The sequence below is a fragment of the Camelus bactrianus genome, chromosome 27 (genome assembly GCF_048773025.1).
Source record: "Camelus bactrianus isolate YW-2024 breed Bactrian camel chromosome 27, ASM4877302v1, whole genome shotgun sequence".
NCBI lineage: Eukaryota > Metazoa > Chordata > Mammalia > Artiodactyla > Camelidae > Camelus > Camelus bactrianus.
The window spans coordinates 31,160,972-31,187,819 of record NC_133565.1 but is presented as its reverse complement, the minus strand read 5'-3'; the positions used below and the strand labels follow the sequence as shown (position 1 = coordinate 31,187,819).

The 26,848-nt window shown below is 52.6% G+C and overlaps 1 protein-coding gene and 1 long non-coding RNA gene across 5 annotated transcripts in view; one reads left to right on the top strand and one right to left on the bottom strand.

The window, feature by feature from the left end:
- The window catches only part of TMEM266 (transmembrane protein 266), a 102,214-nt gene that overhangs the window by 5,262 nt on the left and 70,104 nt on the right, over positions 1-26,848 (bottom strand). For all 4 annotated transcript variants that reach the window (XM_074354241.1, XM_074354242.1, XM_074354243.1 and 1 more), the window contains 4 exons: positions 26,239-26,295; positions 24,947-25,085; positions 22,365-22,480; positions 8,460-8,652 (listed from right to left, as the gene is read on the bottom strand). In XM_074354241.1, the coding sequence (XP_074210342.1) occupies positions 8,460-8,652; positions 22,365-22,480; positions 24,947-25,085; positions 26,239-26,295 (505 nt within the window). The remainder of the gene's footprint in view (positions 1-8,459; positions 8,653-22,364; positions 22,481-24,946; positions 25,086-26,238; positions 26,296-26,848) is intronic.
- LOC141575287 (uncharacterized) lies at positions 21,880-23,904 on the top strand. The gene is made up of 3 exons (XR_012502773.1): positions 21,880-22,179; positions 22,381-22,580; positions 22,710-23,904. It is a non-coding gene; the product is annotated as an uncharacterized LOC141575287 (long non-coding RNA).

Sequence of the window (26,848 nt, the reverse complement as noted above, 5' to 3'; positions counted from 1 at the left end):
GAGTGAGCTTTAAGACAAGTCTGAAAGCAAGGCCTGCCTGGACTTCTCTAGCAGTGCTGACGCTGCCCGCCCCCCCGACTCCCCGCTCTCTGCTTCAGGCAGGCCCTCTTCACAACTGACCACTTGGGTGGAGGTTCTGTCCTCATCCACACGGGCCCGGGAGCCTCTGAGGGCGGGGGCCACATTTCACTGACTCTCCCCAGCACTTAGCATGGGGCTTGGCATATGCCAGCCACCAGTAAACAGGGTGACTGGACAGTGACTCTGGCTGGGTCAGGAGCCTGCAAGGCCTCCCAGGACCATGCCCCTCACCCTCTGGGCGCTCTTTGCAGCATGCAGCACAAAGCCTGGCTCCCTGTGCCTGGTACTTCCTGCCCAGAGACGAGTGACTGCTGGGTGTCTGGGAGCTTGAGGGGAGGGAGGAGAGACAGGCACAGACCCTCGTGGCCAAGAAGAGGCCCTCAGTCAGCCTCCACAAGGGGCTGTCGACCTTCCATCCTAGAATAACCCCTCTGCCCCAGGGTTTGTTTTGATTTGGCACCAAGGAGCCCTAGGGCCAAGTAGGAACCACCCCACAGAAGGACTGAGCTGGCTGACCCTGAGGGTACAAAGACAGGCTCCAGGAGAAAACAGCCCAGGTGTCAACCCAAGCCCTGCAGACATTTGCTGTGTGGTCTTAGGCAAATTTCTAGCCACTCTGAGCCTCAGCTTCCTCACCTGTAAACGGGGATAAGAAATGTCTACATGCTGGTGAGCCTTACGATTTACTGAGATAATGAAGGTCAAGTCTCACCTGGGGCTGTCCCTCACCTCTCTGAACCCCGGCCCGCAGTGTTTGCTGCCAGCCCCAAAGTCTCGGGTCATTTCTGTAGCAGCTGCCACCGCTGCTCTTGGCCGCCCAGCGCCCTTCTTCCTGGGTGTGCGCACTCCGCGAAGCGATTCTGACTAATCCTCCCAAAGCTGGTTAAGTGCTGTGGTGGCAACGCTCATCATGTGGGTTTTGCTCCTTGGGCAGAGCCCCAACCTGCCCAGCGAGGCAGAGCTGGAGAGAAAGGGGCTAAGTCAGCCAGGCCTCTCAGAGGCAGCAGGACTAGCCAGGCTGTGGGGTCCAGGGGGCCAGGACTGCACTTCCCCACGTCCCCTGCAGACGCGGGCCCCAGCGCCCAGAGGGAAGCCCTGATTTCTGGTCGGGGCTCCCGCTCCCAAACTCCAGCTTGCTGGTCCACGGCTTGGCAGCCCTCCCTAGGGGAGGACACTGACATTCACTGAGCACCTGCTGTGTACCAGGCATGAGAGCTGGACATGTGACCGAACGTTCAGTCCTTCTCAGTGAAGATGTGCTTCTGCTATGATTCTCACTTTGGAAAAACTGGGACTCAAACACAGGACCAGCTGCATAAATTGTGGGGCCCCTTGTTTAAAAGCATTAAGGCCCCAAAATAAACTTCACTCATATGTGGTCAATTACTTTACAACAAAAGAGCTAAAAATATACAATGGGGAAAGGACAGTCTCTTCAACAGATGGTCCTGGGGAAACTGGACCCCTATCTCACATACACAAAAAATTAACTCAAAATGGATTAAGACGTGAATGTAAAGACCTGAAACCATAAAACTAGAAGAAAACATAGGTGGTAAGCTCTTTGACATTGGTCCTGGAGATGATATTTTTGGATCTGACACCAAAAGCAAAGGCAACAAAAGCCAAAATAAATAAGTGGGACTCAACCGAACTAAAAAGCTTCTTTACAGCAAAGGTAACCATCAACAAAATGAAAGGCAACCTTCTGAATGGGAGAAAATCTTTGCAAATCATATCTGATGGGGGCTAGTGCCCAAAATACATAAAGAACTCCTACAACTCAATAACAACAACAAACAATAATCTGATTAAAAAACAGGCTGAGGATCTGAATAAACATTTTTCCAAAGAAGACGTACAGATGGCCAAAGGGACATGAAAAGGCGCTCAACTTCACTAGTCACCAGGGAAGTGAGGTATCACCTCACACATGGTAGAATGACTATTATCAAGAGGACAAGAAACAATAAATGTTGGCAAGAATGTGGAGAAAAGGGAACCCTTGTACACTGCTGGTGCAGCCGCTGTGGAAAACAGCATGGAAGTTTCTCAAAAAACTAAAAGGAGAACTACCATATGATCCAGCAATTCCATTCCTGGGTATACAGCTAGAAAAAACAAAAACACTCATTCAAAAATATACATGCACCCCAATGTACAAAGCAGCATTATTCACAATAGCCAAGATATCCAGGACATGGAAACAACCTGAGTGTCCATCAACGAAGGGATAAAGAAAATGTGATACAAACACATGGATACACACATATACATACGATGGAATATTATTCAGCCATAAACCAGAACGAAATCTTGCCATTTGCAACAACATGGATGGACCTAGAGGATTTTATGCTAAATGAAGTAAGTCAGACTGAGAAAGACAAATACCGTATGATCTCACGAATATGTAGAATCTAAAAATAAAAAACCAAAAACAAGCCAGAAAAAGCCCTGAGTTCATAGATATAGAGAACAGATTGGTGGTTCCAGAGGCGAGGGTTGGGAAGGTAGGTGAAATGGGTGAGTGAAGAGGGTCAAAAGGCACAAACTTCCAGTTATAAGTCATGGGGATGTAATGTACAGCATGGTGACTATAATTAACACTGTATTGTGTATCTGAAAGTTGCTAAGAGAATAAATCTTAAACATTCTCACCATAAGAAAAAAATTCTATGTATTGTGATGGATGTTAACCAAACTGATTATGATTTTGCAGTTATACAGATACCTACTCATTACCTGGTATACCTGAAACTAATATGTCAATTATTTATATATATATATATATATATATATATATTTGTCAATTATACCTCATTGAAAGAAAAAAAGCATCAAGAAATTTCAGGAGAGTAACAGCAGAGCATTCAGTCAAGTGTGAGTCCCTGGGTGACTGCTGCATAGGTCACCCCACCGTGCAGCCAGTCCTGCTCAGACTGAGTAACTTGTTCAAGGCCAAGTTGAGATTCAAACCCAGCCCTGAGTCAAACCCATGTCCCTCCCTCAGTACCACCCACACCCTCTTCCCTGTCAGCCGCCTCACTGTGAAGCCCCACCCCCAGGTCTGTTTCTACAGATCTGGGGCTCCCCCGGCTCCCCGGTGCCCCCTATCAGGCACACAGACCAGAAGGCCAGCAGTGGCAGGAACCTCGACCTGCCTCCATCAGCACACAGGCCTCTCCTCTCCCAAGGTTACACACTGGTGCCAGCTCTGCTTGGCAGAGGGAAGGCCCAGACCGGCGGGCCTGGTGCACCTCTGTGGGGGTTTCTCGGAGGCTGGTGCAGCGTAGGGGGACGCCGAGGTTCACTGTGAAATATGGTGAATGCCGTGGCACTCCCACCAGGGGCTGTAATTCATGAGTTACGGGCGAGCTTCAAGCCTAATAAATTTGGGAGGGAAGCATTAATGACTACACAGGGGTACTGTGAACTTGGCAGGCCCCGGAGCCGGGAACTTTGCAGCCTGGGTTTTAAAAATGATTTGTGCAGGAGCAAGTTTAAACAGAAGCTGGTCGGCGTTAGTCTGACTGTGACCCACTGGCAGCTGCTGAGACCGCGGGAGCCGCTTCTCCTGCCTGGGCTGAGGCCAGCAGGGCCCTCTCCCGAGGCTCCTGTGACTTGGCGCTCACGCCTGCAGGTTCACCCCCGGGTTGTCTGTGTTCTATTGTGACATGGTGAGCCTCAGAGCCCTCGCTGGCCTGATGGTCATGGTTAGCAACAAACGCTGCCCTTTCTCCATTTCTAGAGCGCCCCTAGCTTGTCCAGCCATAATTTCTAATGTCATGGAAATCCCTCCCTGGACACAGCCCCTGGTCAAAGAGAGATCAGCTGGGGGGTGCCCTGTCTCCCTAGCCCATCTGAGGCTGTGAATCATGCATGCCACTTGCTAGACCCCTAGGCTTCTGCCCTCTGCCCCCGAGGCATTGGCTTTCCTATTGTCGGCTCCGGGGACTGGCCATCAAGTGGCTGATAGGGAATGCACTGTGCTGGGCGGAGTGGGCTGGGCCAGGGGAGCATCTATGGGGCTGGGAGGAGGTGGGGGCATCACAGAGGAGATAAAAGGGAGATTGGGGGTGGGATTCCAGGGCTAGACTGGGGTGGGGTGGGGGTGGGGCACTTGCAACTGTGTGTTTAGCATCTCTATGGGAGGGTCAGCACAGACCCATGACACCCGGCCTGGGACATGCAGCCCATCACTTTCTCCCTTCCTATTCTGCCCCCTCTGCTTCCTCCTGAAGTGGCCCACCATGGGGACCTCAGAGAGGGGAGGAACAGGGTGGAGAGGCGGGGACTCAAAACTTCAAAGCACTCCTAGAATGAGTGGGATTATTCTAAAGATTTGGTTTATTGGCAGACTCTCTGAGCCCAGATCTTGACTCCCTGTGAATCCAAATGTGGCACCAGAGGTCCAGGGTATGGAGGTCATTGGCTGAGGGGACAGTAATGGCCAGGCTGTTATGTCTCGAGAGCTAAGGGTCCGGATGAGAAAGACAGAGGTGCTGTGGAAAGTGTGGCTGGACTGGAGGTGCTCAGTGTTTAAAGGTGGGCACACCTGGAGAACAGCAGCAAGCAGGCGCAAGCGCCAGGTGAGCTCAGTGTCGAAATGGGCTGTGAGCAGCTGCCACAGCCGACCAAGGGGCCGCCCACTAGGAGAGCAAGGACGCAGCTCCTCCAGCTCACTCCGCTCCATCGGGAGGAAGACCCCAGGGTGGGCCAGGAGATTGTAAACCCGCTCCTCCCATCCTTGGGAAGCAAGATAAAGTGGGCAAAAGCTGCTGCTGACTTCTAGAACTTTCAAAAAAAATATTCTTGTATTCTGGATTCTACAAGCACCAGCGTGGGGAGCTGAAAGCCAAGAGTGGGGTTTCTGGGGTGGGCTATTACCAGATGGCCCCTGAGCCCCGAGAAAAGGTGTAGGGCCGCAGGACCCACAGGGGAACAGGTGATGTCACAAGCCTTATTTTGTTCTTTGATCAGTAGTGGGATGCAACAAACTACAGCGAGCCTGCTGAGGGTCAGGTGTGGGGGTGACCTGGCACAATCGGGACCCAGTGGGAGTTCATATAAGGCCTTGAGGGAAGGGTGTGGTAACTGGGAGCTCACTCTGAGATGAGTTTTAAGGATGAAAAGAAGTTTGGCAGGCAGGCCTGTCCTGCCAGTGAATAGCATGTGGAAAGGCTCAGAGACAAACTACTGCACAGAACACGTCCCAAACTAAAAGGTGTTTCACTCAGCTAGAGTACAAGTGAAGACAGAGTGGAGGGAGATGGGGGTGTCGGGGTACAGCCAGGGACAAGACCATCCAGGGTCTTACATGCCACCTGTTACAGGTTGAGTCACTGTGTCCCCCAATCCCAAAGTCCTGTGTTGAAATCCTAGCTCCCAGGACCACAGAACGTGATCTTATTTGGAAATGAGCTTGTTGTAGATATTAGTTAAGATGAGGTCACACCCCAAACCCAGTGTGACTGGGGTCCTTATGAAAAGGTAAATTTGGACACATACACAGGGAGAATGCCATGTGAAGAGAAGGCAGAGATCGGGGTGATGCTTCCACAAGGCAAGGGCGCCAAGGATAACCAGCAAGACACTGGAAGCTGTGGAGGGGCCTGGAACAGTTGCTCCCTCACAGCCCTGCCAAGGCCCAGATCTCAGACTTCCAGCCTCCAGAACTGTGAGACAGTAAACGCCTGGTGTTCAAGCCACCCAGTTAGAAGTATTTGTGTCGGCAGCTCCAGCAAATACCAGCCAAGGAGTTAAGTCAGGGAACGACATGAAAGCTTTATGGCAGACCTCGGTGGGTGTGTGCAGAGGGGACACAGGACTGAAGAGGGCACCTACGGGGGCAAAGCTCAGGTCAGGGAGCCGCGCAAGGCCCAGAGACAAGGAAGGCTGAACAATGCAGATGAAGAAGGGGACTGTTTCAAGACACACCTAGGCAGTAGAACCAGCAGGAATTGTTGACGGGTTTTGAGTCAGGATCTACAAACCCTGGAAACCTGGAGTAAAGGCAGGAATCAAACAAGCTACAGCTGAACACAGATGAATGTCATCTACCCGGGGGTACAAAAAGCCAACTGCCCAAGGGTAGGCTATGGGGACATGGGGCTCAGCAGAGCCATGTGGGCAACACGTGGGCCTGGCTCCTCTGTGAGCTCAGACTAGGCAGCCACCACGAGGCTTGAGAGCCGTCCAGCCTCATCACAGGGGTCTTGGGTCCAGAACCCTTGGCTCTCCGGCCTGGTCTTGCAGCTCCCCAAGAACTGCGTTTAGTTCTAGAAGTCACTCTGAGAGGGATTGAAACACTGGGGTGCTCAGGGAGGGGCAGTACAGCGAGAACTTGGAGAGCTTGTCCCCAGAGGATCAGCTGCCAGAATGCAGGTAACGGTCCCTGGATGAGAAAACACTCAGCAGCCAGTCTCTGAGAGGATGTTTCAGCTGGGAGGGCGCCCATCAGACCTTACGTAAAAGCTTCGTCCAAGGAGGAGAGGGAGGGGCAGACGTCAGCTTGATCAGAGGAGGAATTTTCTAACAGGTGCAGCCATTTGAAGCTGGCTTGGCCTGAGCTTCCCTGGCTGGTCCGGGGGAAGCCAAGGCCACGTGGCCTCTTGGGAGGGGTTCCAGACGGGACTGGTGCATCAGCTGAAGGGCTGGACTCAGAAGCCCTTCCTGGCCCCACATTCTAGAACTCTAAGATCAGAAGGTCTCTCAAAAGATCATATTAATAGCAATCACCCGACTCCCCATAACCTCTTCCCAGTGCCTCATGGCCTACAGAGCTTTCTCACACCCATCATCTCCTCAGACTTCCTGCGAGGCAGATAGAGCTGGACTTAATGAGCCCACTTTACAGAATGGAACACTGAACCTCAAGTCTCCGAGCTGGGGCATGGCAGAGTCTGGAGCTCTGGCCTCTGGCCTCCCAACCTGCCCAGCCCTGCCTGGCTGTTGCTGCCCCAGGAAGGGGAACACGGCGCACCAAGGTGAAGTGGGCCCCAGATCAAGCTGAGTTTACGATCCCCAGAGCCTGAGTTCCAGGCCCAGCACCTCCATTTCTAGTGTGTGACCCCATGAAATTCTCTCGACCTTTTTGGGCCTGAGTTTTTTCCATAAGAGAGAAAGAAGGCATGAGGATGAAATGAAATCACACTGTAAAAAGCTTCCCTCGGAGGAGCTTGATGAATCTTAGTTCCCTTACCTTTAGGTAAAAATGTGAGCATGAAAATGTATTCTGAACAATTAGGGGAAGTCAGTATTTGAAAGAATATCTTGGTAAAGTGAAGAAACCCCTTCATCATCATCATTTTAGTAGTAACGTTTCCAGGTGCAAGTTAGGGCAGAGAGGACGCAGACAAGAGTGGGGAAGGTGCCTGGGGAGGGGAGCCTGCGTTTGACGCTCCCAGGAACCACCCCCCGCCCCCCAGCTCAGCCTCTATCAAGGCCGCGGATCTCCCCTGCTGGCTCCGGGGCCCCCTGAGCCGAGGCCAGTTCCTGGCCGGAGCCCATCAGAACACAGCCTCCCCAAACCCCACAAAGGCTCAAACCTGATAAGGCTGCATCACCAGGTGAGGGTATTTTCATCCCCAATCACAAAATACTTCCACCTGACATCCGCAGGGCTACTCTGCAATTCTGGAGGCCGCTGGCACCCACTTCCTGAAGCCTCACAACCCTGTGAGGAAGGCTCAGCATTGTTCCCATTTGACAGCTAGCAAAACCAGGGCCCAGAAAGGTTCACTCCCCTGGACGAGGTGACACAGCTGGTCTTCTATACGGTCTCTGCCCTGGGGTATCACTCGTGCTCCCATCAACACCAGCATCACCTGCCCATCAATTTACTGCCATCCCCAAGACTTAGGTTCTGGGCTGTTCTGGCCCCAGGCCTTGGCTTTCTCTCTGGGCCCTACAGGGTCGGACAGTCCCGTAGGAAAGTCCTAGGCCCCCGGCTGGAAGCCTAGCTCTACCATTTATTAGTGATGCACCTTTGGACATTTTTTCGGGTCTCGGTGCCTTCATCCGTAAAGTGGGAAAATGAAGCCTCTTCCAAGAGGTTGCAGTGAGGACCGGGGGAATAATACACGCAAAGCAGCCAGTGGCCCCCAGGCATGAAATGAGTAGGCGCCACTGAAATCAGGTTGAGGTCGGGTCAAGGCAGCTTGAACGAATGCTTTCTCCTGAGCTCCGAAAGGCCTTCCCGGGGGCACTGATCCGGGAGCACCCCCCCAACCAAATCGTGGGTGGAGATGGGGGCACAGTCCTGCATGGAGACATGCTCCAGCTCCAGGGAGCTCCGCACAAACCCCTGGGGCTGGGGGCGGGCTGGGGAGAGGGCTCCCCGCACGGGGACTGGGGGAGGTGCCCGGCGGGCCTACCTTGCGCGGGCTGCAGCTCCTCCACGACGCCCTCGGCCGCCGCTGTCTCCTCCGCCCACGTGCCGGCCTCCACCACCTTGTAGCGGCTGCGCGGCTGGCTGAGCACGTGCGGGGCCTGCAGCGCCGCCTCGCGCTCGGCCGCCAGGTCCAGGTCCTGCTGCGCCAGGTGCGCCCGCAGCTGCCGGATCTCAAACTGCAAGAGCGAGAGGGGCGGGGGTGGGTGGTGGGCTGCGCGGAGGCGGGCGGGGCCGTGCACCCGGCCCGAGCCTGAGGTCCGGGCGCTTCGCTCTCGCGGGAGCCGGGAGGAACGGGCTGAGCAACCCAAGGCTGGAAGGGGCGTGCCTTACAAATCTCCCAGCAACACTAATCGCAACAGTCTCTGACGTTTATGGAGCTTTTTCCAAATAATAAAACGTGTTCGTGCATCTCATCTCTGATACTGTGTAGCCTGGCCCCATTGTGAGGGCAGGATGGCCATGAAGGGAAACCTAGCTGTGGTTTTCAGGAAGAGCGCTGGAGGAGGGTCAGGAAAACCAGATTTGAATTTAATTCTAATTACTCGCCTAAATGTGCGACCCATGTGGAGCTTGTCAAAAGGAGAGCCTTATTCAGGTGTCTTACATTGATGATTCATGGAAGACAGAATCCCCACAACATCCAGGGCCTGCGTAACCAGCTGTGGGAGCCCATCCTGGCATCACGGGCTTACTGGGCTGTGCCCAGTCCATTCGACTTCCAGCAACACCCACAGCCCTCTTCTAAGGAGCTGTTCTGTGGTCTGGTGGATGGCTCCTAGTCAGACTAGACTGCGCTGGGCTCTAGTGCCAGTCTTGCGGCTTACTGCCATGTGGCCTTGGTTTCCTTATCTGTAAAATGGGGGTCCTCACCCCATAAAGCTCTTTGAAGACTTGGGTGCTTCATAAAGGCTTTGTAAAAAGCTGCACACATTTTCATTTTGGTTTAATTTTTAATTGGGGCCAGTTTTTAGAAAGGCTTCCAGATGCCTCTTGGGTTTGTGGCTGAGATGGCTTTCCTGGGCCACTCTGGGGCCAACCTGGGCCACCTGGGTGAAGGCAAAGTTTAGGCTGACCCTAAACTTAGGCCGGGTTGCGGGCTCAGGAGGAAGGGGAGAATTCACTGCCACCTAGTGTTCTAAACACACATTGCACCACTTCTGCACTACCAGGCAGCCTCCCGTCAAAACCGCAAACACCTGAAGCAGGCAGAGTGGTGGGGGGGTCCCAGGGAGGCCCAGGCCTGAGCTCCCTAGCTAGATTACCTCCTTGCCCATGATGCCCAGTCTCCAGCCCTGGCCCCTCTCTGCAGTGTCAGATCACACCTCCACCTGACAGCGACTCAGAATTGGGTCATGGGAGTCACAAACTCAGCCTAATCTCAACAGGACTCCACTGTATCCGCAAGCTTGCCCCTCAGGTCTTTGCGTCCCATTTTAGCTGGAGCCAAAAAGTAATCACCTCCCTTGATTCCTGACTTTCCCTCACCACCCGCATCCAAACTGCCCTCAAGTCCGGCTCCCTAAGTGCTAAGTGCTACCTAAGCCTGCCCCGCTCCCTCTGCCTCCACTGCCAGCTCAGCTGGACGCCTGCAGCTCTGTCAGCTCTCTGCTGTCCATTCTTCAACAGGGGTCAGAGGGATTCTTGTAAACCTAGATCTGATCATGTCACTCCCTCGTCCGTAGACCTCAGTTGGGAGAAAACACAAATTTTTACCCTTGGCTCACAAAGCAGGTGCAGCTCTGGCTCTGCTCAGCTGGCCCACTTCATCTTGGTCTTTCTCCCTTTACCTACGGCTGTGACTCCGGCCTCCTCATCATTCCACAAACACACCAAGCTCAGGGTCACTCACTGCCTGTATCACATGGCCCGCTCCTCTTGGGGGTCTTCCTCGACCCCCCACCTAAGGCAGCCACCCAGGCACTCCGTCACGTCCCCTGTTTGAATTCTCTACATTGCACTTAGCACCTTCTGATATTTTTGTTTATTTTAATGTTTTTTTTTTTTTTGATGAAAGTGAAACACACAATTAAAGCATTCACTAACACTAGGGTGGCTGGACAGCAAATGGCATCAGGGCAGCTTCCCGAAGTCAGTGTTCTTTGGAGAGCCCATCACCTCCTGCCTGAGGACACACCTCTGGCTACCTCTGCGCTGGGAGCAGGGCAGGGGATGGGGCTGAAGGTCCCGCCGTGAGAGGAAAGGACTTTCACTTGACCCTCATGTTCAGCTGTGCACCTGTCCCCAGGGCCCTGCCTCACCCAGTGCCCACCTGCAGAGTCCTCTGGTTCAATTTCTCCAGAGGACGGACTTCCTGACTTTTGTAGCGTGGGGGGAGCGTGGGTGGAGGAGACCTGGTGGTTCAAATATTATGTTTACAGACTTTTAGCCAACACCCCTCCCCTGTGGTCAGCTTCAACTCACCCTCCGTCCCAGACCCTCAGGGGTTCTGAGGGAGAAATTAGCCCGTTTCCTCACGATCCTCCTCCACAGGTGCTTAGTTAAGAGTCTCCACTCGGCTAGATCGCTTATCACTTTCCCGTCCACTCTCCATTCTCCCCAAATCCACTGAAATCTCTATCCTCTTTGTCCTGCTGGGCAGGACTTAAGAGAATTTCTTATGTGTTTATGATTTTTGGTCTTTACTGTCATCTTAGTGGAGTTTGGGGAAGGAGATCAGATAAATACATGTGGTCACTCCACTGTCCGCTCTCACCCACAGTGGTATTAATACCACAGTGCTAGTATTAAAAAGGGCAGGGGCAGATTTGTAGTGCAAGCTAATCTCTGTGGTGGAGATACTCCCACCACGGCCAGTTTCAAACTGCCAACATGACATCATGCAGAATTGGGAAGAAATTTGCACAGTGGGCTCTCACGAGCCAGTGAGAGCTCCAGCACAGCACCGCCACCCTCACCCTCTGTGAGAGCAGCCGTCCAGGGTATAATCTACAGAAGAGCAGGACAGAGAATATAACCTCTGTAAGAGCAGGGATCTTGTCTGCTTTGTCGCCTGGTACACAGGAGGTACTCAATAAATCTTGCTGAACAAATCAATAAATGGATGAGTGAAACTAGTCAGCTTTGCTCAATTTCAGACTGAGCCCTAACTCCAGCACAAACTGGGCCCCAACCCTAACCCAAAGCTGAGACAAAGCCTGAGCCCCAGCACTGAGCCCTGACCCTGCTCACACACTGAGCCCTAACCCTGGTCTCAGACTCGGCTCAGACACTGGGCCTCAACAACCCAGCACTCGCGCAGGGCCCCTGGTCTCAGAGGTGAGAAAGCGAGGCTGGCTTACTATAGGGTGGCCTTCTGTGCAGAGGGAGAGGGTCCGAGCCACCCTTCCCGCAGCAAGGTCACATAGGGCCCATTAGGCAACCCTCCTTAGCTCTGCTGGGGCTGGGAGCCCCTCCTGCCCAGGCTGATCTGCACTTCCCGTGGGCACACCCAGCCCACTTTCTCTAAGGCCACTCATCAGGGCCGGCAGGCCCAGCTAATGGCCTCCTAGGCCACTCTGAGCAGATGCATTATTGATAACTTGTAATTGATACCGAGCTGCCCATGAGTGTCCCACTGGAATTCAGGCCAGACAGCCAGAGGCCAGGGCTTGCCCAGTTCCAGGCGCACGTGGGCAGACATAGTCATGTACACTGAAATAAATTTCAGGCTAGAGGTATGGACCCCAGTGTGTGGTAGTTCTCCCATCCATTCCTCTATTTATTCATTCACTAAGAAGCCAGGTAAAGCATGGTGAGGGCTATGTTGAAGTTCTGTTATGTGTTTTGGAATGAAAATGCCTCTCCCAGCTTGGAAGTGAGAGACCTGGGTGGCCCCAGTGACGGGGGCTGTCTGCTGCCCCGCACAGGACAAATTTCCCAGGAAAGTCCCAAGGGCCAGCTCTGGGTGGAACTTGTAGCAAAGAAGGGAGGCAGGGTATGTCCGGGAGACAGAGAGGACTGGGAGGTAAGAGGTCTGGGGAGGTGGGCAGGGCCACACCAGGCAGAGCCTTGTAGCCATATAGTGAGACATTTTAAGGGCTTCAGCCCTTATTTAAAGAGCAGCAATAAACCACTAACATCTTTTGAACAGAAGAAAGGAGCAGTGGAGGTGGTGGTGCAATGATTCAGATGAGCATTTTGAAAAGACAGTGCTGACAGCAGAGTGAAGAATGGACTGGATGGGGAGAAGCCGGGGTGGATGAGGGAATCCAGCTGCAAGGCTACCACAGCAGTCCAGGCCAGAGATGACCAGAATCTGGACCAGGGTAGAGAGAGTGGAGATGGAGGTGAGAGCTATTTGGGGGGTGAAAGCATCAGCGTGGACACAGATCGGAATGGGGGTGAGAGGAATGGCAATGTACTTTTACAAGCTTCATACCCAGAGGGTGTGGGGTGGCTGGATGCTCTGAGCCCTCGCCCTGAGGAGGAATGACTGACTCCTTACAGAGGTACTGCAGATGGGCTAAAGGGCCCCCAACTCTGGTCCTGGGCTGTGACAGCCCAGGGGGCTGTGGGGACGTCCTAGCTGGGACCCTCAGAGCCTGGCTCCGGACTCCCCTACACTGAACATGGTCACCTCGGCTTCCGCAGTTGACAAGGGGTTATCCAGGGGTCCTAGGGTATCAGGGCCTCATTAGTCAGATGGGTGAACTAAGGCCCTGAGATGGGAAGGAGGCTTCTGTGCTGGGGAACAGGGCAGGGTAAAGGCTAGGACCATGTGGTGCATCAGAAGCAAAGTTGGGCCCAGAACCTGTGCCTCTGGCTTCCAGCCCCACAGACCTTGTGTTATGGGCGAGATGGAAGTGATTCAGCTCAAACAGAATACAGGGGAGCCTGATGGTAGCAGGGGCCAGGAAGCAGCAGGAGGCCCTGACATGGGGAAGAAGCCAGGGCTGGAGGCAGGGCCCGAGCTCTTGGTCCATCACCCCTCCCTCACTCTGACTTTGGTAAGTCTCTTTTCCTCTTCCACTGTGTGTTCCGTAAGGCTAATGGCCTCGCTGAATTCTGTTCTATAACAAGCTCTGTGCCGGCTCTGGGACTCTAACTGGGAGGGAACAAAGTGCACGTGAGCTCTTGCTGCCATCTTGAGGGCCACCCCTACTCCCTGTGAAATACCCCACTGCCGGAGGGCCAGGTCTTTAGAGAAAGATAACATAATCCAGTACCTCGAAAACGCGTCATCAACAATGCGTCACACACAATAAGAATCGCTATTCATTGTACTTTGGTGCAGCCATTATGGAAAACAGTATGGAGAGTCCTGAAAAAACTAAAAATAGACTTACCATGTGATCCAGCAATCCCACTTCTGGGTATATATCCAGATGGAACTCTAATTCAAAAAGCTACATGCACCCCAATGTTCATAGCAGCAGTATATACAATAGCCAAGACATGGAAACAAACTAAATGTCCATCACCAGATGACTGGATGAAGAAGTTGTGGTATATATACAATGGAATACTACTCAGCCATGAAAAGAATAAAATAATGCCATTTGCAGCAACATAGATGGACCTACAGACTGTCATTCTAAGTGAAGCAAGCCAGAAAGAGAAAGAAAAATACCATATGATATCATTCATATGTGGAATCTAAAAAAGAAAAAAAGGACACTATGAACTCATCTACTAAACAGAAACAGCCTTGCAGACATAGTAAAAAATCCTATGGTTACCAGGGAAAGGGAGTGGGAAGGGCTAATTTGGGAGTTTGAGATTTGCAAATGTTAGCCACTATATATAAAAATAGATTTTAAAAAGTTTCTTCTGTATAAAAAAAAATTTAGCCTGGAAAGAAAAAAAGAATTACCATTCACGCAAACAAGCAGGAAAAAGTGATCGATTATCAGATCATAAAGAGTTAAGAAGCTGCTTAGAATTTGCATAGAGGCTGACCTGTATAAATATTTGAATTAACAGACAAAGGCTTCAAAATAACTGTGAATAATATGTTAAAGAAAATAAGGGGAAAGATGAACAAAATGGATATAGCATTTCAGTGGAGAAATAGAACCTATAAAGGAAGTCAAATGAAACTTTTAATGAAATCTTGGAAACATGCTGTACATCAGAAATCTACACAACATTATAAACTGACTATATTTCACTTAAAGAAAAAAAAAAAGAAAGCCTAATATACAACGTTTGTAATTGAGTACTGAGTGGGATGGGTTTAACAACAGACTGGACAAGGTAGAAGGTAGGGATGTTGAACTTGAGGATAGGTCTATAGAAAAATATTAAAACTTACAGCCACAAAAAGAAAAGGGAGAGAATAGGGGAGCAGAATAGGGTAGAAGAGAGATGTGAAGCATGACTACAAGGTCTGGCACACGCGATCGGAGCTCCGGATGGAAAATGACGAGATGGGTCCGAAGCAATGCATGAAGAAACAGCGGCCAAAAACTTTCCAAATCTAGTGAAAAACGTCAACCCACAAATTTGAGAAACTTAGAGAACCCCCATGAGGATAAACACAAACCCCCCACACCTAGACCCTGTCGTCAAACTGCTAAACAGAGATAAAGGGAAGCACCCATGGTTCTGAGGCTCTCCAGGGCTCACGTGGGCCTGGGCCTCTGGGACAGAAAGTGGCATAGTGGTTTTGAGGACAAAATGAAGCAAATTTTCCACTGGTACACTGGCCCATTGAATAAAAAATAAATAAAAAATCCTGTGATTTGGGAAGAATGAAAGTGCAGCCCCAGCCCTACAAAGGCACATCCTTAGCTAAGTATCTGTAATCAGATAACCTGACCAGCTCAGCTGGATCCACAGGGAACCCCTCCGCATGCATTACTGCAGTGAGTCAGGCCCCTTCCATTGGGCTGGGCTTTTAATGCACGCCCAGGCAGGGCCAGACCCCCGGGGCGGCGGGGCGGGCGCACCCAGCGCATCTCTGCCTTTAATGGTCTGGTCTGTGGAGTACAATCATCGCGGCCTTGGCCTGATCAATGCACACTTTGGCCAGAAGCTCGACGGTATCTAATGCAATAGCAATAATTTTCTTCCATCCTATTAGTGCTGTCTGCACAGGCCGCCCTGCCTTCAAGCCCATCTGCTATTGGGATGGCATCCAATGTTTATTTCCATTAGTTTCACCATTGTTGGTAACAATAAAACTCAGGAGACAGTTGCAAACTAATGATTTAGGAGTAGGGTGAAGCTGAATTCGACCTTGGCCCCTTTCCATCCACTGTGAAGATGACTGGTAGTTGGCCATAAATTTAAATTATGGCAAAAGGATAACATAAGTTATTCCTCTGATGGCTAATTTTATCAGCTAAATAGGCTTGTCATTAAAGCTATCGGCTGTTTTACAAATCACTTTCCATGTTAAAAAAAATACACTTCATTTCCCACAGTGGGGATCTTGAATAATCTGGGTAACAAAGCCTATTGTGCTTTGAGCTGGAGGCTTGTGGCCTCTGAAAGAAAAGAGGGGGCTCTCTGGAATGAGCTAGCATCCCCAAAGCCAGGGTAGAACCCCTTTCCTGCTGTTCCTGACCGACCGAAGGGGCTGTTGGCCCTTAAAGACAGTGGAGTGGATACTGCCCTGCCCCCTACCACCTGCCTCCAGGAAAGCCTACAGCTTAGGGTCCAGATTATCATCCTGTTTCTTCAGGAAGCAGGCCGGGGAGACCTGCATCGTCCAGGGAGGATTAACACAAGTGACCATTCCTCTTGCTGTTAGGACGGGGGTAACGGAGGCAGGAAGGACCGTGAGCCTATCCGGTGACTGTGCAGGTGGACTGTTTGCTTCTTGGTGCACAGATTACTTTGTCAGCATCTGATGCTTTAGGTGTGACCGTGTAACTGAGTTTACTTAGGAAACGGGGACGGAAGCGAGGTCACTGTTTTCAGGCCAGGCCGATAAAAATCTTCTATGCACGGTTCCCTTTCTTAGCCCTGGCCATAGGGAGAAAACTCCGGGCACTTAGAATAAGAAAGAGCCACAAAACGGGAAGAGCCTGGAGCCCGGAGTGACTGTGCGGAACACAGTGTCCCTTTACCCCAACCCAGTGCAGCCGCCCTGGGCTGTGGTGTGTGTGACAAACCCTCCTCTCGTGTCAGGACACCGAGATTTCTGAGTTTGTTTAACGGCGAAGCTTGCGTCACTCATCCTAACGGTGACTTGCGCAGACGCTCTATTTCTGGCGTAGGAAATGGACACTGAAGCCCCGACTTCCATCGCCAGCCCTCCCATGGCAAACGGTGAGGCTCTGGGCAAGCAACAGCCTCTCTCAGCCTCAGTGTTTCCATCTATAAAAGGATTAACAACACCCAGCCTGCCAACGCTGACCAGCAAAGTCAAAAGGAGCCAAAACATGTGGCAGTGCTTCTGTGAACGGTCACTGTTATACAAACGATCTAGTGTTATTTTTATGCTCTTTTTTTTTTTTAACATTTACTGAGAGACTCCAGTGAATCAGACTTTATATATATTACTTGAATTAATCTGATCTTCACAGCATCCTTGCGATGTAAGTCTTGTTTCCTCCATTTTTCCAATAATGATCCTGAGGCCCAGGGATTAAGGGATTAAGGGATTAATTGGTGGAGCTGAGGTTAGACTCCTGCTCACTGGCTCCTTGAGTGAGAGGATGCCCCACCTCCAGCTGCCCCAACACCGGTCTCTTCTTTCAGAGGCTGACACTCGCCCCAGGCCTAAGGCTGTCCTGAGGGGCTCACAGAGCTCCACTGGCCTCCTTGCCGGCTGGGCCACAGGTCACCCTGGACTGAGCCCACGTCCCTGGGTCTTTTGCCAGTGGTCTCAGGGTGAATGGTGCTGAGGAAGGAGAACTTAATGGGTCCCTCAGGACCCCGCAGGGACGAGAAACACACTTTGACAGTGGGACGAGCTGGGTCAAAAGTTGTTGCAAAGCTTATAGAGCAAGGAGCAGGTACAGTGGGGCTTTCAGATTATGTTTTGGAATTGGAGCAAGGTCCTGGGCAGGGACACACGTAAAGCCTCAGAAGTGGTTTTGTTAAGACGAGTCAGAAGAATCTATCATTGCATTGATTTAACCGCTGTGTCTAAAATAGCCTTGATTTCTGAAGCAGCCAGTACGTAGTGAGAGACAAAAAGTTCCTACCATCGCTCTGAAGGACAGGAACTAGGACTCCACCTCTGAAATCCACCTGTGCACCCGTGAAAATTCTGGCCAGACAGACAGGGAGCAAAATCCAGGCAGAGAGCAAAAGAAAGTGAACGGGGATGACCTTCCTGCTGAAGGACTCCTGAACGCAGGGGTCTGAGCTTCCTGAATCAGAGGTAAGCAGCCTAGAGAAGGCTGCGGAAGGCCAGCCAGGATTTGGGGGAGGTAAGACTCACCAACACAGTGCCCTCCTCCTTGCCCGCCTCCCCCACCCCCACCCCCCGGCCCCTCTAGGCTCCTCTTTCCGGTGGGAATCTGCTAACGATGCGGTGAGCCCAGTAGTCAGGAGAGATTTGGGAACGTGGGAGGCATAGGAGCGTGTCTCCCTGTTAAGACCAGAGGGCCAGTGTGATCTGGGGGGAGAGGATTAAAATGAGCCATACGAGACCCCTGTTGCCTCACATTCCCCCATCTGCCAAACCCAGGGGCCCCTCATCTATAACATGGGGGTGGTTCTGGGACACCTTGGGCGTGGCCTGTGCTTAAGAAATGAACTGCCACGTGGCACAGAACATAAAATGTACGAGACATTCATGTAAGAAGCTGGCAAACCATGTCACCCAAAAGTCTCTACAGGGTCACAGTAGGAAGCAACTGAGGCTTTCTAAAAAAGCTAAGAGGAATAAAAAGAGTCAGTCACTTTCCAGCAGAGAGACCAGACAAATACGATCTCAGCCAGGTGGATCAAGGTCAACGTGCACAGGGATGTCCCAGTGACAGTCTGTACCTTTGATATGATGGGAGGAGAGGGGCACGTGACCTCTGCGGTCTCCCTCCCCAAAACACGTAACTCCAATCTAGTCATGAGAAAAACATCAGACAAATCCCAGTAGAAGGACATCCTATAAAACGCCTGCCCAGAACTCCTCAAAACCGTCAAGGCCATCAAAAACAAGGAAAGTCTGAGGAACTTTTATAGCCAAGAGGAGCCCAAGGAGACATGATGACTAAATGCGATGTGGGGTCCTGGACGGGATCCTGGAACAGATCAAGGACATTAGAGAAATGCTAAGGGCCTCTGAACAATGTGTAGACTTTGGTAATAGCACATTAATTGATTATTCATTTGATTCATATGATTAATCAATTCATTAATTGGAACAAATGCATGATACCAATGTAAGATGTTAATAATGGGGAAGTGGGGTACAGGGCATAGGGGAACTCTGTCCTGTTGTCACAGTCTTCCTATAAATCTGAAACTGTTCTAAAAAAATAAAGTTTATTTTTCAAAAGAGCTAAGATGAGTGAAGCCTTAGCAGATAGTTATACAAATATCCACGAGGGAGCGAGCGAGGTGAATGCAAAGTGAGTGTTTCATTTAAACTGAGATTCGACACGTCATTGGAACTTGGGTTAAGTTCAACTGGGATGGGGGATAGTGTACATGAATTCAGCTTGGAAATTGCTTCATTAAACCCTGAGGATTCCAGCAGGGAGAGAGAGCGCGCGAGTTTGTGACAAAGATGAACAGAATGACCTGGAATGGGGTGGGGGTGGGGGTGGCGTGAAACACCAGGGAGGCAGCTGAGTGCAGCCGGGTCTGCGCCATGAGACGGGCGGTCGTCTGACCACTGTTTGCGCTGCGCGCTGAGAAGCGACATGAGAAGAAAAACGTCGCAGAATGTGACCCTAAGCCAGGTGGGCTGGGGAAGAGCGTTCACAGTTAGCGTACCTGGATCTAATCCTGGCCCTAAAAGCCTTCGCTTAGCTGTGTGCTCGTGAGCAAGTCACCATTTCTCAATTTTCTTACATATAAAATGGGTGTACGTGGGGAAGAGGGGTTGAGTTCCCCTAGAGTCACCGTTTATCATATGTCAGGCTTTAGGCTAAGCGCTCTCACAACCATCCTTGAGGGACTTTATTATGATGCCCATTTTTCAGATGAGGAAAACCAAGGCCCACAGAGGTCCCATCAGTGCCCAAAGCCACAAGCAGCCAAGCTGGTTTTGCACTCAGGTCTGTCCCTAATGTCTAGTCTTTACCATTCCGGGCACTGTTCTCAAACGGTTGGCCGTCCCTGACTTGCCACGAGCCAGCACTCACATTTCTTTAAGGGTATTTTTTGCCCAGCCAAGTCTTAAGGGTGTTTTTTGCCCAGCCAAGTCCCAAACCTGGACTTAAGTCCAGCTGAAAATGAGATGTATCATTGCTCCACCCTGTGGCGCCTGAGCTCTGGGAGCAGGGCATTCCTGGATGCTCCGCGACCCCCCGAGCGCTGCTCTGACCAGCCCCTCCCACCCTCCTGGCAGCCGGCTGGGATTCCAGCCCGTCTGGCCCTTTTCTGGCTGTCTTAACAAAGATGACAGGCTTCAGGTGCTTTTTAAATTAAAATGGTTTGTTTCTGTTCATCTCTTTTCCAGATGTCACTACCTAGAGGGAATCTGTCTTTATTTATTGGCTCTTTCCTGTGCAGGATCCAAGGGAGTCTCCCTCTGGCCCAGATCCCCGAGAAGGAGGCCACATGCAGGGGGTGATGTGAACCTGGGGTCCCGGGGGCTCAGGATGGGGTCATGGGGAGGAAACGGTGGGAGGTGGGCTGCCAGCAGGGCTTCCCCTCGGCCACACGTCACCGGGATGGCTGACGTGGGACGTGCGTGGGGCCAGCTCGCTCCAATTCACGCTCCAACTCACAGCTGCGTGCTGTGTCTGTGTCTTTTGCGTGGCCGAATGCAGCGGAGCAGAGCGTTCACTTTCCTACTAGACAGCAGGCTGAGAGCGGCTGACCGAGCAGCAGCCCCGCCTGGATGACACTCGCGCCGTCCTCTCCCCATCCTCTCCACCTCCCTCTGCCCCTAACCCAGGACCCTCTGCCCCTGGTGGTTCCACAGCCTCTACCAGGCTTCTCAGCTCCACTCCTGCCCTCTCCCATCCGTCCTCCAACGGTAGCCAGAAAGATCCACCAAAAACTCAAATCTGAGCAGATCCCCCGCCTGCTTCTAACGCTCCAGACTTCCTCGTTCCCAACAGGATGAAGCCCAAACTCCCAGGTCAGCCTTGCGGGCCCTTCCCAAGCCTGCCTCCAAATCTCCCCACTTCTTCCCTCTGCTCACACCCTGAATAGCCTTGAACTCCTGAGCACAGCACCCACTATCATGCCTCACCTGTCCCCTCTGCCCGGCACCCTTCTCCAAGGGGTCACAGCTCAGTGTCAGCGCCTCTGGAAACCCATCGCCCCCGCCTCCTCCAGCATGCAGAGTCCCTGACGTGTCCCACTGAAGCACGCATCACACCAGACTGCCACTGTCTATCCATGGCCTGCCAACATCCCTGAGTCACCCAGAGCCCCCGGAGGGCAGGGGCCAATCCTGTCCACGGAGGCATCCCAAGGGCCTGCACAGGCCGGGCCACAGCGCGGGTCCTGGATGGTACCACCCGACGAGGTGCAGGGTGAGAATGAAGCTGAGGCCAACTGCTCAGGGGCTGGAGAAGCCATCTTCCCAGCCTAGCACCCCGTGTAGACAGCCGGGTCCCAGGGCCCCGTGGGCCATGTGCCCTGAGGGTGTGTCCCCTGATGCCCCCTCTTGTCACTCATAAGCATTTTGTGCTGAAGTGAAAGGCTGTGTTGTTCCCAAAGTAGACAGAAAGATCTGGCTCCCTGACAGACATTCCAAGGGGATGATGATGAAGATGCTGCGTGAGTGTTCCTGTGGGGATATTTCCAGGGATGGGTCTGTGGGGACGTTCCACAGACTTCCCACCTGCTCCGGCTCCTCCTCCAGCGATGAGAGGTCAGGGCTGAGGAGCCAGGAGACCCTCCTGCATGGGGTGCTGGGCTGGGGCTGGGGGCAAACACGAGTCGAATGACGCCTGCCCAGGAGACGTCCAGCTCAGCGGGAGAAGCTGTCTGGGGGGCAGTGAGTGTCCAGGGCCCCGTGGAGGCTGAGGGCGAGGGCTGCAAGGCTGAGGGGCCTCCTGCCCACAGACGTTCCCACCGCTTTGCTGGCTAGTCCCTCACCCTGCACGCCTGGTACCAGAACACGCCCTGCACCTGAGGCTGTGTTTCTACAGAGCTTTCTTGCTGCAGGGCCCTGCGGTCCTCCCACCTCCTAGGCACCCCTGTCCCTTCCCCTAAACTCCTCTGGAAGGGGTTGCCTGTCCCACTTACAGGGGAGCAGCCCCCCCATCTTAGGGGTGAAGGAAGTGAGGGCAAAGAAGCGGTGTGACTCTGTGGAGGTCCTGTGGGAGGGAGTAGGGGGCCAGGCGCTGGGCCTTGAGCGACGCCTCCGGACTCCCAGACAGACCAGACCTTCTTGCGGCCCAGCTGCCCATCTCCCTTGACTCTGCCCAGCACAGCCTTGCGGGGCCCTGCCATCCATCTCTGAGTCTTTAGCACGGCTCCTAGGGGCCAGAGAGTATTTGCTCTGTCTGATGCCTTCTGGGGTGTCTGGGGGCTTGGGTGGCAACCTCTGCAGACAGAACCCGACCCCTGCTTCAGAGACCACTGCACCCACAAGACCCTGATAATCGAGCGGTGAATCAGACGGTTCATGCTGGCGAACTGACAGGTCACCGTGGCCTGATGACAAGAAGCCTGGACAGGTATGTGTGACCTTAGAGATGCATTTCCCCCTCTCTGGGCCTCAGGTTCCCCACGCATCCATGAAGGGCCGGAGGAGCTCCCTGACCTCGGGACCCTGCGGCTCTGGCGTCCTGTGGCTTTAGGCACCACTAGTGTCCTCAGCCCTGGACGGAACAGGGCGGAGCTGAGAGCAGCAGTGCGTTACCCCTTGCTCCTGACAGATCTGCGTCAGTCTCTCCAGCTGCTCTTCCTGGATGACCTTGGCCTTCTCGTACTGCTGGATGACCATCTCCATCTCCACCTTCACAGGCAGGACGTAGGCTGGAAGACAGAGAGAGTGCCGTGAAAAGCCTGGCAGTGGCAGGGCTGGCAGGCGTTGGGGGTGGTCCCAGCGTTCAGCCAGCAGCAGGTTCAGGTCCAGGTGTGGTTTCTGGGGGATCTGCGGGGGCGGGGGATGGGGTCCAGGTACCCAGCAGCACCCAGATAGCATAAGAGAGCTAGACTCTTAACCCATTGTGGCTGAGATACCCATTTTCCTCCCTTTCCATAGTGACAGAAGAGCCCTTAATTTTGGCCGCGTGCACAGCTGCCTGGTATAAGGACTGTATTTGCCGGTGTCGTTTGTAGCTCTGAGTAGCCATAAGGTTACACTCTGGACAACGGGACGCAGATGGAGGTGTCGTGCAGCAGCTTCCAGAAGCCTAATTCCTTAAAAGGCAGCTGGGGGTGACGAGCAAGTGGGAATGTCAGAGCCTCCTACACTGCTGGCGGGAATGTAAAATGGGGCAGCTTCCCTGGAAAACGGCAGTTCTTCAAAATGTTCGACAAAGAGTGATCATATGGCCCAGTAATGCCATCCCTAAGAATCTAAGAGAAACGAAAACAGATGTCCATACAAAAACTTCTACATGAGTGTCCAAAGCAGCCCAAAATGGAAAGAACCTAAATGTCTATCAATTGATGAATGGATAAATAAAATGTGGCATAGCCATACGATGGAATACTATTTGACAATGAAAAGGAGTAAAGTACTGACACATGCTACAAGCTGGATCAACCTTGAAAGCATTATGCTAAGTGAAAGAAGCCAGACACAGCAGACCACATATCATATGATCCCATTTCTATGAAACATCCAGAAGAGGCAAATCTATAGAAACAAAAAGCAGAACAGTGGTAGTCTAAGGCTGGGGGAGGGGGGAAATGGGCAGTGACTGCCAAGGGGTATGGGTTTCTTTTTGAAGTGATAAAAATGCTCCAAACTTGGATTTTGGTGGTGTTTGCACAATTCTGTGAATATACTAAAAACCATTGACTTGTGGACTTTAAATGGGTGAGTTTTATGGTATGTGAACTGTACCTCAATAAAGATGTATAAAAAGAAAAGGCAGCTGAGACTTTCCTTTGGCCTCTTTATCTTTACTTCCTCCCTTCCTTCTTCCTATTGGCTGAAATGAGGATGTGATGGCAGGCACTGAAGCAGCAATTTTGGGCCATGGGGGTGACTCTGGAAAGTAGCAAAGTAACAAAATAGGAGGAACCTGGGACCATGACTACAGTAGAAAGCTCCATATCGGCCCTAGACTGCCTACCTGCAGACTTTCATGTGAGAGAAATAAGCTTCTGATTTGTTTCAGTCACTGTTATTCTGGGTCTCTGTTACTCACAGTTGATCCTACTTATAACAGACACACATTGAGACCCAAAGGAGAGAGCCTGGACTCTGGGCTGGAGGACCCCATGAGTTCCTAGTCAGTGGCAGCCCCAGTGACCCTGCAGGTCTCTGGCTCTTTGAAAGTCTCAGTATTAATTCTTGACCTGACCTTGACCTTTGTGCTTCAAATTCTTCTCATACTTCTCAGAACCCAGCCCTTTCAGATTCTTCAGAAACCTTGGTTACATGCCTGTCTTGCCACTGTATTCTAGAATTCTCCATGTCTCAACTCTCCAAGTCCCTTTCCACCCCCAGCTTCCCAACCTCCAGATGTTCACTGGCTGCTCCGTGAATCATGCAGAAGAGAGAAATCAGGAGTTTTCTGTTTGCTGCCAAGCTCAAGGACAGCCCATGTGTCCCTGAGACTAGTCTCCAGGCCCCAGAGGCTGCCCCAAGTGGCCACTGCATCCTCGGATCTCTGCTGAAGCCAGTTCACACCCAGGACAAGAGCAGCCAATTAACAGCCATCGGTTCTCGCCGCACATCCCCATCGGGATGCTCCTGGTGGCTCAGCTACACCTGATGTGTCAGGAAAAGGGGGGAACAGCTGGGAAGAGCATTCACAGCTGGGGCTGCCAAGACCCCTCAGTATCATGGCATCCAGCTGTCCACAGCTGGCAGAGAAGAGCCAGAAGTCACTGTTCCTGCCCTGAAGGGAGCGGATATTCTCAGGGACTTTGCCAAGAACAGGGCCTGCGCACATGGGGGAGGGCAAACAGCTCAGAGGGCGCTGGTGTGCGTAAGGAGGCCGGCTCCACTTCTAGCTCAGAGCTGCTTTGCTGTGTGACCCTCATCCCTCTGGGCCCCAGTTTCCTCATCTGGGAAATGAGAAGAACAGACTAGATGGTCTCCCAGCGCCTTCCCAGGTCGAGCCTTCCAAAGCTGGACCCAATCACATCCCAGTTTGATGAGGACTCTGGATGAGGGGGCTCCCGGGCAAGACGTCAAACCCCACAGTGTTCACGGGGTGGGATGTAGGGGTGGGAACCAGGGAGAGGGTGCCCAGACAAGGGGACGAGAGACCCCAGAGGCCACCCTTCCTGCCTTGAGCTCACCCCGTGTGGGCCACTCACCATCAATGACCCTCTTCACCCGCCAGATCCGGAGCATGATGATGAGGCTGATGGCGTCCCAGGGGCTCCTGGGCCCATTGGCCACGGTGGACGCCACCATCGGGGCCAATGACAGGATGATCACAGCCCCGTCGAACACCTGTGAGAGGAGGTGGATTTCAGTGCCCTGGGCCACCTTCCTGAACATCCCGGAACCAGAGACCAGGTCAGGCAAAGCAGCTGGTGCTGGCCAACACCCACCCCAACCCCTCTCAGTAGGTCACCCCATCCCGGGCTCCCTCTCCTGACCCTCCTCTGTCTTTAGGGGCCTCCCCCTCCTGGACAAGCTCCTGAGCACTCTCTCTCCTGCAAATGACCTCAGTCCATCCCCAGTCTTTGTTCAGACAGCCCTGGGCTGATCCAAGCTTTTCTTTCAAGCATCTGTTTTCAGCATCTTGTCCCTTCTCGGGCTGGGGCCTGCATCCCGTGTCCCAGGGTTCCTGCGCCAGCCTCACTGAATCCCTCTGTGGCAGTGGGGGCTCAGGGCAAGTCCCTTCCCCTTGGGTAGCAAGAGCTCAGAGCCTGCAGCTCATCTCCATCGGATGCTGGTTCTCAGTCTAACCCTGCAGCGAGGCAGAGCTTGGAGAAGAGGGGACACAGCCTGCACTTCTCCCTGGGCCCTGCCCTTCCACCTGCCTGTTCCAGCCTGGCCTCAGTCTGAGACTTCCAACTGCCAGACATCTATGCTCCAAGCATTTGGCCCAAAGAGGCTAAAACGTGTGTGTGTGTGGTGGAGGGGGTGAGGGGCGAGGTGAAGAAGGAGGGGACAGCAGACACCTTGTCCCACACATACCAGGCTCCAGGGGACAGCCACTCTCCCCGGCACCTCCGCTCCACCCCGCACACCCCACCTGCTTTCACGTGAAGCAGAGCGACTGCTTTGCTCTCCAGAAACCCAGACTGAGAAGCGCTTTTATGGTTTCCCGGCTCAGCTCTCTGATCACGGGGCCATTTTAGAGTGAATTTCTTTGTTTTAAAATATATTTCAAAAACTTTTCAAAATGATACAAGAATAACTTTTTAAGTTTTGCAGAACTTGAAGGAGATTTTTAGACCATTCCTTTGCTGGAAACTTTCTCAGTTCGCCACCCCTCACCCCCACTCAACATGCATGTCTGAACAGACTCCTGTGTCCAGTGTGGGAAGGAGCTGGCCTTTTTTGATGGCTCCCACCCTGGGACAGATGGGACAGGGACATTTTCCAGCTTCTAGGATGGCTGGCCTGGGGGATGGGGGTAGATATTGGTCTTTACCTCTATTTTGTTTTCAATGTAGTCCCAGATCCCAAGCACCACGATACGCAGGACCGTCTGAGGAGAAGTGAGAAAGAAAAGAGGTCATGGCTATTGCTCTCCCTGCTCCCTCCCTCCACCAGCAGAGAAGATTCCAGAGCTCAGAATCCAGGGCTCTGCTCTTGTTCAATAATGGGAAGAGTCTTCACCACCCCCTAAGTGTTCCTCAGCCCCCGTGCCCTCCCCACCCCACCTTTGAGGGCCCCAGCTCAGGTCCGTGTCCCCTCCTGTGCCAGCCCCTCACTCAGCACCTCCGGGGTTCCCACTGCACACAGACACACTCTGAATCCTCTGGACTGACACTCAAGACCCTGCCTCCCTCTGTAGTCACACCTTGCACTCCTGTTCCGCCACGACCCACTTGCAAGTCTACAAACATAAAAGCTCTTTCTCCTCTGCCTTGTCTTTGCATGTGGCAAGAACTGCCCACTGCCTCTCCCCACACCCCCAATCTCTCTTCCCTCCTTCTTATACCATAATTGGAGCTTCAGCATGGCCACCCAGAAAAAGACTACATTTCCCAGCCTTCCTTGCATCCCAGAATGGCCATGTGACCCAATGGGCCATGTGG